The following is an 11,902-nucleotide window of genomic DNA, read 5'->3' as shown; positions in this document are numbered from 1 at the left end:
AGCACTGCATCATTTTGACCTGGTTCCCTTTAAACGCCTGGTCACTAATAAATGAGACTTCAAGAGACAACCACGATGCACAAAATCAGAGCTGGCCCCACCAGCATGGAGCAGATGGGGATGTAGAGGAGGATGAGAGGCTGAGCATGGCTAGGACTCACTGGAGGCGTATGAGGACAGTGGTGGAAGGGGCAAGGGGGGACGAGGGGTGAGGGACCGGGGTGGGCTCGCCCTGGCGCCTGCCCCTCGCTCAGGCTGCGCTGGGGGCTCCAGCCTGGGGCAGAGTGGGGGCAAGGCAGAAATGACACAGCTCGGCCATTTCCACAAGACCAGCTTTAATATCAGTCATGAGAACGAGGAGAAAGCACAGAATCCATTAACGGGAAAAAAAAATAAATAAAAAAAATTAAAAATAATAATTAAAAAAAATGAAGAAACCCACCGCCCCGTGCCCACCCGCTGCAGACGGACTTTCCAGGCACTGTAGACGGAGGAGCACGACACAGCAGCTGGGGTGGGGACGATCCACCAAGAGCCACCCGGTCCGGCCCCTCTCCAGGGATGCTCACCTTGGGGTGACTGGTAGCGCTGAGGTGGCCCGGCCTCGGGGACCTGGCTTAGCTTAAGATTCATCACAGACTGACACGAAGGACAAGAACGTAAGAAGAATCCAAGAGCTGCGACTTTTTGTTTCTTTATTCTAATTCAGCCTACGACGTTAGTAATGGTGATTTCAGGGGATGGCTGGGCCCGCGAGTTCCTTCTTGTTGTGAAAATCAGAGACTGTAAAGAGGAACAGAGCTTATAAAGACAGCTAGGAATATATTGCCATAAAAAGAACTGGCATGCAAGTGCTTTATACATTTGGCAGTATATGGAATGGCAGGGCTTCGTTTGTTTTTGTGGTGGTGTCTCTGTGTTTTGTACGGTTCAAAAATGAGCTGCTGCCTTCACATCTTGAAGACAACCCCCCCACAGGAAAGGACAACACAAGTCAAGTCCAAGGCGCCTCTCGCTTGGTTTTGGCAGAGTATATATATAATATATATATATATTTAATGCATAGCGATTTTCTTCCTTATTTTTTTTTAATCATTTTTTTTTTGCCCCCGTTGCAAACCTGAGCTCGGTCCCTGCTTTCCCGTGCAGTTTCCCTTCCTTAGGTGTTGGCACTGTGGAGCGGTCGGACGGTGTCAGCAGGCGATCTCCTCCAGTGTTCCCAGGGTGGCCTGCAGCGGCACATTCACAGTGTGGCTTATGGTTTCCGAATGATTTGGCATGGGGTCACAAGTGCTCTGTGGATGGAGAGATGGGACAGGGTCACTCTGGGGCTGCTCACCACCCCCTGCCTCTCCCAACGGCATCAACAATTCCTTCCTTTGCAAGTGCGACAGCATCAGTCCTTGGGAAATGACTCTGACGGGGCTGAGCTCGGGGAAGTGTGCTCCTCTCTCCCAGTGGGGCTCCTTACCACGTTTTCATCATGGCTCCCTTCCTCTTCCTCCTTTCCGAGTAGGTCTAATAATTTCTCCTTGATCAGCTGCAAAAGAGGGATGTTTGGTTAAGGTGGGCAGGAAGAGGCATGGATCAAGCTATGTACAGTCACCTCCAGAGCTGGAGGTGCACTGCATTCGGAGGACCCAAACTCACGGGGAAGGAGACAGTCTTTCAAAGAAAACCACCCCATGTGTCAAAACTGAATTTTTCACATGACAAAAAAATCCAAAACCTCAATTTAAAAAGATGTATTTGGGGGTTTATTGAAAATGTCAGCTATGTGAGTGCAGTTTCCTTTCGAAGCCACATTTCCTTGGCAGCTGCTGCTGCTGAAAAGCAGATTGGATTTTCAAGGGAAATCCCCAAAAAGGTTGAGAAGTGAGTGTTTTTCTGAAAATCTTCCACTGGGAGGAAAAAAAGACACAAAAGAAGTGACCTAAAAACATGAACAACTGGGTCAGTTCCGAAGGAAGCACGGTTGATGCTGGCAGGCAGGAGGAGATGCTCATTGGGGATATGGGACCAGCTGCACACTCTGCCCTGGTCCAGGACTGTGTGGAGTGAATGATAAAAAAAATCCTACCTAGGTTCAACATTTCCTTCTATTTTGGCTAAGCCACCAGGTAAGAATAGGTGCATCCATTTTCTGGCAATCTCATTTAGTTTACAAATGCTTTGGTTGAAAATACAGAGTTTAAGGTGCATGGAACCCTGCCTTGATGAAACCCTGAGCAGATCAAGATTTAGATTAGGAGTGATTTGAGGTATTTTATTCCTGCTCTCCCTGCCCAGTGTGGGCCAAGGATCTGCCACAAGCGACCGTGGAGGTAAACGTGCTGGTGTATCCCCAGGCATGCATCAGGAGATGAGGTGCTCTCTTAAGCCGTGTTTGTCCAAAAAGAATAATAAGAAAAAAAAAAACAGCAAAAGGAAACTATTTCCCAAGTTCTATAAGTAGATGTCAAATAAAGGAGAAAAAAAAAAAGAGAAGAAAAAATTCCAAACTTTGCAAGGGTTCTTATTACCTTCTTATGACAGCACCCCAAGATAGCTGGGAGGAGGCGTTTTTAATGAAATATTGTGTGCATTCAGACTGAGATATAAACTGAGGCACTGGAATTATTTGCACTCTGAAGCCATTATTAGCTTTATGGTTGTAATTTTCAATATATTTTATTGCAGGATAATGCCACCAAGTGTTAACAGCAGCCCAGAAGGGACTGTGATGGGGAGTGACTGCAAAGCCAGCATCCTTACTTTAATAACATTTAAGAGGTTTTTCAGGATGCTCCAGTGAGCTCAGAAGACAGAGCATGGATGCCTGACATCCATGTGCACCACCTGGCTGGGCAAACACTAATGCAACCGCCACAGACAACCTCTAACTATGATATCCCCTGGGATTAAAAATCCCTGGTGCCATCATGATAAGGGGCTCAGCCAGGGCTGGATGATGGAGGTCCAAGACATCACATATTTGGGTGCAGGGAGCCTAAAACCACTGCATTAAAATCCCCAGCTGAGCTGAATTAGCAGGAGGCACCGTCCCACCTTGGGCTGGGAAGTGCCTCTCCACATAGGTGTTCACATTCTCCTCGAAACTGTCCTATGAACTCATTCTTTTCTGCTATAAAACAGGGAACATGCTTGTGTGTTCAGGTCCCTGGGGTCATCTCATTGCAAACAGGGAGCTAAATGCAGTCTTGGCAGTTGAGATGCTGTTCCTTGGTGGCTCACATCCAGCTGCAGCCTTACTCCCTGCCTCAGTTTCCCACTTCAGCACCAAAAATCATGAGCCTGAAACCTCACATGAAGCTTTCTGCAATACAGAGAAGACTGGGAAATGAAATCCATGGCTGGCGGAGAGGATGCTCCATGGAGGGTTTGTTTGGACCACGACCCATTTGAAGAGAAAAATGGGGGGAAAAAGTCCAAATGGCAGAGGTGGCTTTTGGACCAGGAGGATGTGGAAAGCATCTTGAATCTGCCTGTGTGCTCATGTTGGCAGTGGGATGCTCCAGGGATGAGGCTCACAGTGGGGTTTTAACAGCAGGAGAGCCTGTTTAGGACTGCCAAGGCAAATTTTGGCATCACAGCACGTAAAAGCCAAAATCACCTGGGAGATGCTGGGCTGAGACATTAGCTTTCACAGGGGAAACTGCTTAGGGAAAAAGAGATTACAAATATGCAAAGGTCATACTTGCTGATGGAGGGCAGGAGGAAGAAGGGCTGCTGGAAAGCAGCATCCCCCCAGACTGCTTATTGCAATAATTGCCATTAAAGCGCTTGCACTTTTCCCTGGAGCAGCTGCTCTTGGCCACCAAGGAGCCCCAGAATCATGACCAAGCTCATCTCAGCTGTTCCTAGAAAGCTCCTTGCTCCAGGGCTGCTGGCAGAGCTGCAGCCAGTGGAGAACAGGGACTGGGGTTTTCCACCATGGGCAGCAGCACAAAGTCCAGCCTCACTGCTTCTCCAGCCTGATGGGTGGGTAGAGCAGTCATTAATTAAAGGCATTTGCATGAAAAGATGGTAACAGAGTGGCTGCATGCCAGCCCCTTGCATGAGGAGCCCTTATTTGGCACTGATGCAGGAAACCCACACCATGCTACATAGCTGAGACTGGTGCTACAGCAGTATCATAGAGCATTAATTGTATAGTATAACTAATTTATAATTAATTATAGTATTAGTTGAGCACATTGGGCATGGAGCTTTGTGGTCTCCGATTGCCCCAGCCTGGCATAAACGCTTGCAAGCCCACACCATGCCAGACAAAGGAAGCAAAGGTGTCTTACCTCATATATATAATCGAAGAGCTCTAGTATAGTGAGGATACTAGCACCGATAAATAGCCCCATCTGGCCTCCAATGTCACCTAGGAGAGAGAACAACACACCGATGGTTTTATCCTTGGGGTGGGAGCAGAGAGGGGTGACCCGCTCAGCCCTGGAGCCCAAAATCCCAGCACTGAAATCAGGGATGGAGGGGACCAGGTTGTGCCAGGTCTTGGTTCAACCCATCGTGAGCAAAATTGTGCCTGTGCTGAAGGCTAATGGCTCACAAATGCTCTTAGAGCATCCATGCCACCGTGGTGCAGCCGGGCAGGGCAGATCAATGGGCATTTCTCCTTCAGCTGCAAGCCTAATGAGGACGCAATACTGCTGCATCACATGCACTGGCATCAGAGGAAGCCATCTGTCACAGTCAAACAGCAGGTTTCATCCCAGCAATCCCAAAGGCCTTCCCAAACCGGGCAGTGGAAGAAGAAGGATGCCAGAAAAGAACTAGGTAATGTCCCATGGAGCCCCAAAAACTCAAACAAATCTGCCACAGAGATTTGTGAGCAGGGAGAGGCTAGCTTTTATTCTATCGCATCTCGAGATTGTTTCTGCTAGGGTCCTGTGGTGCTACAGGGCTGGAGAAGGGCTGCGGGGGAGGCACTGTGGGGAGAGGACACTTCCAGGATCTGCTGGGGAAATAGCTCCCGATGTGCGATGTTGCACTATACCAAACGGTGTACATCAGGGAAGACAAACTGCCTGGACTTTGCTGCAAAACGCCCATATTTCAACTGTTAAAAGGCACCCTTGGGTGGAGGGGTCACCAGGACTTTTGCTGTAGGTGTCCATGACACAGAGACAGAAGAAAGAGAGGGAAAAAAGAGTGCTTTTGGGCAAAGTGCTGGTTCAAAAGGGGTTGGGTGCTGGGAGGTAAGTGCCCAGAGCCCTGGGGATGAGGGTTGTGCAAGGTGTTGCAAATGAGGAGGATGGTGTCAAAGTGGCTTCAACACCAGCCTTTTCCTCTTCCTTAACAAAGCAACTTCACCCCCCCGACCCAGTGGGTCCCAGACACCTAAACCTGTAGCCGTCATCCACAAAGCTTGACCCAATTCGAGGCTAAGCAACCCAACAGCCCCTCTACCTTCTCCATTGCTCCATAGGGGAGCACCCAAAAGCAAAGCACTCAGGGTCCTGGCTGGCCCTGCTGGAACGGAGGATGGATTTGGAGTATGTAAGAGGTGATGGGCAGAAGGTTTTAAGAGGTGTCCTCCTCCATACACTGCCCTTCCAGCATAGGGGGCACCACAAAGAACATCCATCTCCTGCTCAACTGGAACGTTCGTGCTCTGGTAGCAAGCAAAGATGGAGCAGCTCACGTTAACCTTTCTTGGTTGACAAAAAAACTAGCAGTGGTCCCTGGGACATTCCCCAGCTTGGTGTCAGAAGGAAAATAAGAGAGGGGATTGAAAGCATGACGGGCAGTAAGGTGGCTGGACCTTGCTGTGATTTCATGGCAATGCCAGTAACCTGTGCACCCACTTGTGGCATCTGTCCATCCCATAAACACACATGGCTCACACAGACTCCAAAATGCACCCCTGACACCTCCTTACCAAGTAAGGCTGCCACTTCATAGGCTTTCTTCTGCTCAATTGTCTCATAGTTGAGTGCTTCAAAAAATATGTCCAACACAAGAATATTCTCTCTGTAGAAAGAGGACAACAGCACCAGCCCATCAGCCACCAGCAGCCTTGTGCACTTTGGAGTAAGAAAAAAAAAGGGGACTTTGGGGCTTTATTCTCTCTGTTCTCATGACTCTCCTCGGGTTCTCAGAAACCCATAGACACTTGGCCCTTGGACCTCTTGGAGACCAAGCCACAGGGCATCCTATGGCTCCCCTGGGAGCCATAGACCAAGCTGGAGGACTTCTCTCCCAAGATCTCTGCTCAGGATATGATAGCTGGATCTCACTTTAATGGTAACAGAAGAGTCATAATGATGATTAATATAGAATAACTCTTGCTGCCTCCGTAAAGTAATAACGTGCCCAGGGCTGGTAAGAACTTGAAGTCGGTGGCTGCCTGAGGTCTACCGCCTGGACTTAGGCAGAGAGCAGCCATATCTCAGAAAGAGTCAGCAAGACTGGGCTTCCCTGACAAAATAAAAGGATTTTTTTTTTCTTTTTTTTTTGGGGGGGGGTATGGGGTATGCTCATGGAGACAAGGCCAGGGAAGAAATATACAGTTGTCCTGAAATACCTCTACTGAGCTGAAAGCAACTTACATCTAATCTCTTCAAGGGTTTCACCTGAACCCTCCCTGGAGGACATCTGCCTATTTGGTGATGGAGGTATTGGCAAGGTCTAGTCTGGGCAGGGGCTGGTTTAAATGGCCATCAGGGCTTTACAGACGCTTTCTCCCATGTTTACTAAAGCAACTAAAAGATCTGTTTTCTGCAACACTCACGAGATATATTTTTCTGACTTGTTAAACTTCTTCTCCAGGTACTTGGCCGAAGTCTTGCTGGGGATCTTGACCATGGAGAGCTCTTTGTTGTACCTGGTCAGGTTACAGGGTGTCCTGCAGATGCAGTAATTGCTGTCCTTTTCAGCAAGCAAACCTGGAGAAGGTCACAGAGTTAGATCTCACCAAGTCAGGGACACACAGCAGATGTGGACCAGAGGCCATGCAGCCCAGAGAGGGGCCAAGCAGTCAGATCTCGAAAGAGAAAAGCTGCAAGAAATCCCAGTCTTGGCCATTTATCTCCCACTTTATTGCCTGGCCATTTGTGGCAGCTCGAAGAGAGGCCCTTTGTGTGAGGCCACGCTCGGTTACCAGCATCTGCTTGGGGACAAGCAGTGGTTGTAGCTCTGCCTTTGCTGGTAAGATGCCAACCCTTTCTCCCATGCATCTGATCCTGCAAACAGCCCTGGGAGTCTCCTAAATCCCAATCTAGAATGGGTCCCTTCCTCCGTCCCAAATCCAGACCCGGCCCTGGACCTGGACCCAGAGGTGCTCCCCTCCTATACCTCTCAGGGTGCCCATTATCCTGGAGGCTGCTGCCATGATGGAGCCCCGCACCCATCACAGGACTAGAGGAAACTTTATCCCAAGGAGCACCCAGCCCTCCCCAGCACTTTGGTTCTCATCAGAACCCATCACTGGGCCGCAGCTGCTCTAAACCACCCCACCCCAGGAGGAGGCAGGCTGATGAAGTCCCTCCAGCTTGGCACAGCCGTGGCACCCAGGGACACCCGCTGGTACTCACCGAGTGCAGGCTCTGCGCATTCCTTGTACTGCTCCGGGGTACAGAAGGGAGCATCCCCTGCAGGGAAAGGACGTGCATTGTCAGCGGGCATCAGCTACCGTTGCTGCAAGGGAGCTGGGGACTGCGTGGGGACAGCAAGGAAACATCACCCACTGCCTACCATTTGCAAAGGGAGCCAAGGCTGGCATGGGCAATGGAGGGATTGCAGCACCTGCCCCACCTCTGCCTGCCGTGGAGGCCTCTTCTTGAAAATCAAGGAAGGGGGCACTGGAAACTTCACCCAAGGGTGCTAACCCAGGGCTAAATAAGGGGAAATCAGGCCCATGCCCCTCTGCAACTTTCTGCCCCTATTTCAGAGTGTTTTAGAAACAGTATTAACATCCTTCTCCCTTTAGGGCAAGGTATTCCTGGCTCCTTTAGTCCCAGGTCCCTTGTCACCTTCTCCAGCCCATTAACCCCTAGCAGCCCAGGCTGCGTGGTGGGAATGGTCCCTGCTCTCCCAGTGCACTCACCTGGCATATGAACCATTTTGCAGTTGCAGTTTTCCACAATATACCGTGTCTCACAGTCGATCCTGCAAGCCGTGATGCTGTAAACGGGAAAGAAGTCTAAGCCCATCTCTGACGAGCGACATTCACCCCACGGCGGAGGCAGGTACGTCAGCTGCAAGAGAGGGAGGAGCAGGGTGTCAGGGGGCGCGAGGACCGGCAGCGAGGACCAGGTGCAGCATCTCCTCCTCTTGCCGGAGAGGAACCCCCAGAGCACAATTTTAATGATGTTTTTAAGGAGAGGACCAAGGGGTGCTGCTGCAGGGAAAGGCCACGGCATGACTTTTCCCAAGTAAGTGACAGGTTTTGGTGCGTGGCATTTCATAGCCCCACCGACAGGAAATAAGGGGACCGTGGTGTTTAGGAAGGCAGCTCAGCTCTCCCAGGCATGCATACAGCCTCCAGCCCTCCAGTCCAAGCCCCAGCACTCAAACAAGTCAATTCCAATGCCGACCTCCAAAAATGGCCAGGGAGAGAATAATGCCTCATGGTCGATCTTGCATCCCAATCTTGGAAATGACATTAAGCAATTGCCTGAAGCAGCTTCCCAAACCCATCCTTTCTCTCAGGGACTCTTTTTTGCCTTAAGCATGCCCTTCTGCTGCAGAGCTTGCCTCCAGCCTAGCATCTCCTGTAGCAGAGCCACAGCAGGATGGTGCACAGGGGATGTGCAGCACCAAGGGTTCTGCAAGAGCAGTTTTAAGGAGCACTTTGCCGTTTCTCTTGCACCAGGAGAAATCCTGCCCATGCTGGGACTGATGGTGAGGTTCTGCCGAGCAAATTGGCTCCGATTTTGGTAATAGCAAATGTGGGGTCATTGGCACTGGTGTGTGACAGCTCCTGGTTCAGGCTTATTCTAATCTTGTGGGGACAACACCGACTGTGCTGGTGATGTTAAGGAACAGATAAAGGTAACAGCAAGAGCCTGACAGAAGCAATGCTCTGGCATAAACAAACCTGTGTTTCTACTGTTCCCTTCTTCAGGCACATTTCTCATTGATATGAAATGCACCAGATGACAACCCTCAGACACAGTGGACCAGGCGCTTGCGAGGCACACAGAAAAGATCAAAACCAGTTTAGTAACTAGCTAGTGCTGCAGAAGGTGAGAAATGCCAAGAAAAAGGCAACTCCTAGGTACTGATGCCATAAGGCGCCGCCAAACCTCCATGCTCCCCATTGAGAGAAGGCTCTGCTCAGAGCCATGCTGGGCTGCAGAGCTCTACGTCGCTGCAGCCTTGAGAAGGGGGACAAGTCATTCGTGCCCTTTTCCAAGTACCTGTGGAGCTAGATACAGCTGATCCAAGTAATCTGTTCTCCTGGTACCCCATGATAACGAGGACCTGTCTTCCTCTCCCCTGTTTGCACACCATCTAGCATGAAGTCCTGGCTTGTAAACAGGTCTGCTCAGTGTCAATGCAATGCGAACCCTTCTGCTGTAACCACATTATTTAACACAAATGCAAAGACGAGAAAAGCAGAACTCCACAATCCACCACAGAAACCTTAATTGTGAGCCCAGAACATGCTGGAGTAAAAACAGTCACTCTGTGGCCTCTATGGACAAATCTACCTTGTTTGCCTTCTGTCTGCAGCTTGGCAGCCTTTCCCATTTCTCTTTATCTTTGCTAAATGCTCTGCAATACTTTTTTTTTTTTTCTTCTAGAGAGCAGAAAATAGCATTCCCCTAACCCCTCCTTCTTTGTGTTTTAAAGCAGCATCCAATTTGCTGTACTTTGCTCCAAACACAGAATGCTTTGTGCTGGCAGCGCACGTTGGCTCAACAGAAACATATGTTTAAAAATGTAGTAACATTAATCACATTCTAAAAAAAAATATGTAAACATATGGTGATGGACTATGAGCCCAGGACCTAGAGGCTAGGCTCTATGGTGCTTCTTGGGATCTGTCTGGGTCTCTTCTGGAGATCTGGGGGAAAGAGAGGAGAAAAGAGATAACCCACAAACTGGAGGCACATTTTAGATGTGGTTGGATGAAGAATGACCCTCAGAATCCTTCAGGCACGGACCTGGGGTGACTACAACAAAATTACCATGACATGAACCATTTGGCACTCATGCTGTTCTCCAGGTTTCCCCCTTGAGACCTCCTGTGAGAGCAGAGCTCCAGCTCTCCAAAGCGCCTTCTGAAAAGATGTTAACTCTGTGCGCCAGCTTGCAATGCTGGGGCATTGGTAAAACTCCCTGTGGCTTCAATGTACAAACCACTGAGTAGCTAAAAACCTATAATGGACTCTAAATTGCAGCCAGGAAGAGAAAGATGAAATGTTGTGAAGAACTCGTCTAGTGGCGAGTACAGCTTGGGGCATGAAACCTGGAAACTGGGGAAAAGGCCAGGCTTTGGAGAGGGAAATCCTGCCCTGTGGCCCTGGACAAGCTCTCAACTCAGTCAAGCCAAAGTAATTCCTTCTCTATGAACGAATTTGCCATGAACAGTTCCCATTCAGGAACCCAGAGGTGCTTTGCTCATCTCAGCTCTCTGCTGGCTACTGCTTCCCATCCTGTCTGTCTCTAACAGGCTGATGCAGGTTTTACAGGACTGGCTGGAACTGCGGTCAAGGCAGCCCTGCAGCACATCCATCCTCTAGTTGAGCCACGGGTCCTAGGCATGATGAGATGGTAGTTCAAGGTCTGTCCTTGCATGAGACCAGGGGTAAACCCTGGAAAAGCTCAGCCCCTGCCTGCACAAGGGTGAAGGGGTCTCAGCGTGATGGTGAATTACAAGCAGGGAATTGTCAAATCCCTTCCCCCTACTCCTGCAAGCATTAATGCTGCTTCTCTAGTGCTGATGAAAAAAAAAAAAAATGCAGCATCACCAATGGGCCTTGGAGTTCTCCAGATCCACCTAAATACACATTACCATTCAGGCTGCTTTAAAGAGCAATAGCGGTGAGAGCTGCTTCGTGCAACACAAAGCGATCTCTGCACCCAGCGAGTCCCATCTAAGACGAAGACAATTTGCACATCAGGTGCCAAAATGCAGCCGGCGAAGGCAAGTTCCCATCTGTGGGGACCAGCTGAGGATCTGAGAAAAAGCAGCAGCTCCCAGCCATCTCAGCATCCTCCAAGAAACAGGGCTGCCTCTGAATTGGATGCTTTTGAAAGTCAGCAAAGCAACACCTTCGAATGAAAATATCAGGAGCGTCTCTGCGACAATAGCAAAGTGCTGTTTGAACGGAATCTTTTCTCATTTGCTTTACACTTGCAATATAATGGAGTAGCAGATGCCATCATTTAGTCATCTGCAGTGGAGAAAGGGGCCCATATGTTGCACATTGCATGATAAAGGAGAATAAATAATCACAGTCTTAGATGGAATCAGCTCTCTTCCAAGCACCACTACACACAAATCTTTTAAGCCCTTTAAATTTTATTCTGAATGTAGGTGATGGGATCAGAAAATGATGGAGTCACCATCAGATACTTAGCTCACACACTTTTTGCTCAGCCAGCACCGGATTTGAGCTGTGGTGCTTGTGAACCAGCACTGCCTCTGCAGGGGGAGAATGGGCCAAATGCTTAATTAAAACCTCTCCAACGCAGCAGCATTAACAGCGTTAGGTCTTGTTTCATAGCTGGGACTGCAAGCACTGACCACTCATAACCAGCTCTAGGACAGACCCCAAACAGCAAAGCGAAGTTGGTTTGCTTTTCCCTAAGGCATAGCTTTCCACGGGGATTTGTTGCCTTGCCTCCCCTCCCCGGCCCCAGCTCCCCGCACACACTCGCACACCCATGCAATTCTCTCCACTCCAGCTCCCAAATACACAGGAATCAGTGCAGCATATCT

The 11,902-nt window shown here is 49.5% G+C and overlaps 1 protein-coding gene across 3 annotated transcripts in view; it reads right to left on the bottom strand.

Annotated features, from left to right (window-relative positions):
- Positions 1 to 678: 678 nt before the first annotated feature.
- ASIC2 (acid sensing ion channel subunit 2) overlaps positions 679 to 11,902 on the bottom strand; it is a 506,967-nt gene continuing 495,743 nt past the window's right edge. For 2 of the 3 annotated variants that reach the window (XM_048047849.2, XM_013198147.3), the window contains exons 4-10: positions 8,057 to 8,207; positions 7,545 to 7,601; positions 6,743 to 6,896; positions 5,891 to 5,982; positions 4,293 to 4,372; positions 1,472 to 1,540; positions 679 to 1,295 (exon numbers count right to left, since the gene is read on the bottom strand). In XM_048047849.2, the coding sequence (XP_047903806.1) occupies positions 1,194 to 1,295; positions 1,472 to 1,540; positions 4,293 to 4,372; positions 5,891 to 5,982; positions 6,743 to 6,896; positions 7,545 to 7,601; positions 8,057 to 8,207 (705 nt within the window). In that variant the 3' untranslated portion in view covers positions 679 to 1,193. The remainder of the gene's footprint in view (positions 1,296 to 1,471; positions 1,541 to 4,292; positions 4,373 to 5,890; positions 5,983 to 6,742; positions 6,897 to 7,544; positions 7,602 to 8,056; positions 8,208 to 11,902) is intronic. The other variant, XR_007158238.2, reaches the window with a different exon arrangement.

This window comes from Anser cygnoides, chromosome 22, assembly GCF_040182565.1.
Source record: "Anser cygnoides isolate HZ-2024a breed goose chromosome 22, Taihu_goose_T2T_genome, whole genome shotgun sequence".
NCBI classification, from domain to species: Eukaryota; Metazoa; Chordata; class Aves; order Anseriformes; family Anatidae; genus Anser; species Anser cygnoides.
The sequence above is the reverse complement of the archived record's forward strand: the minus strand, read 5'-3'. Positions and strand labels throughout refer to the sequence as shown.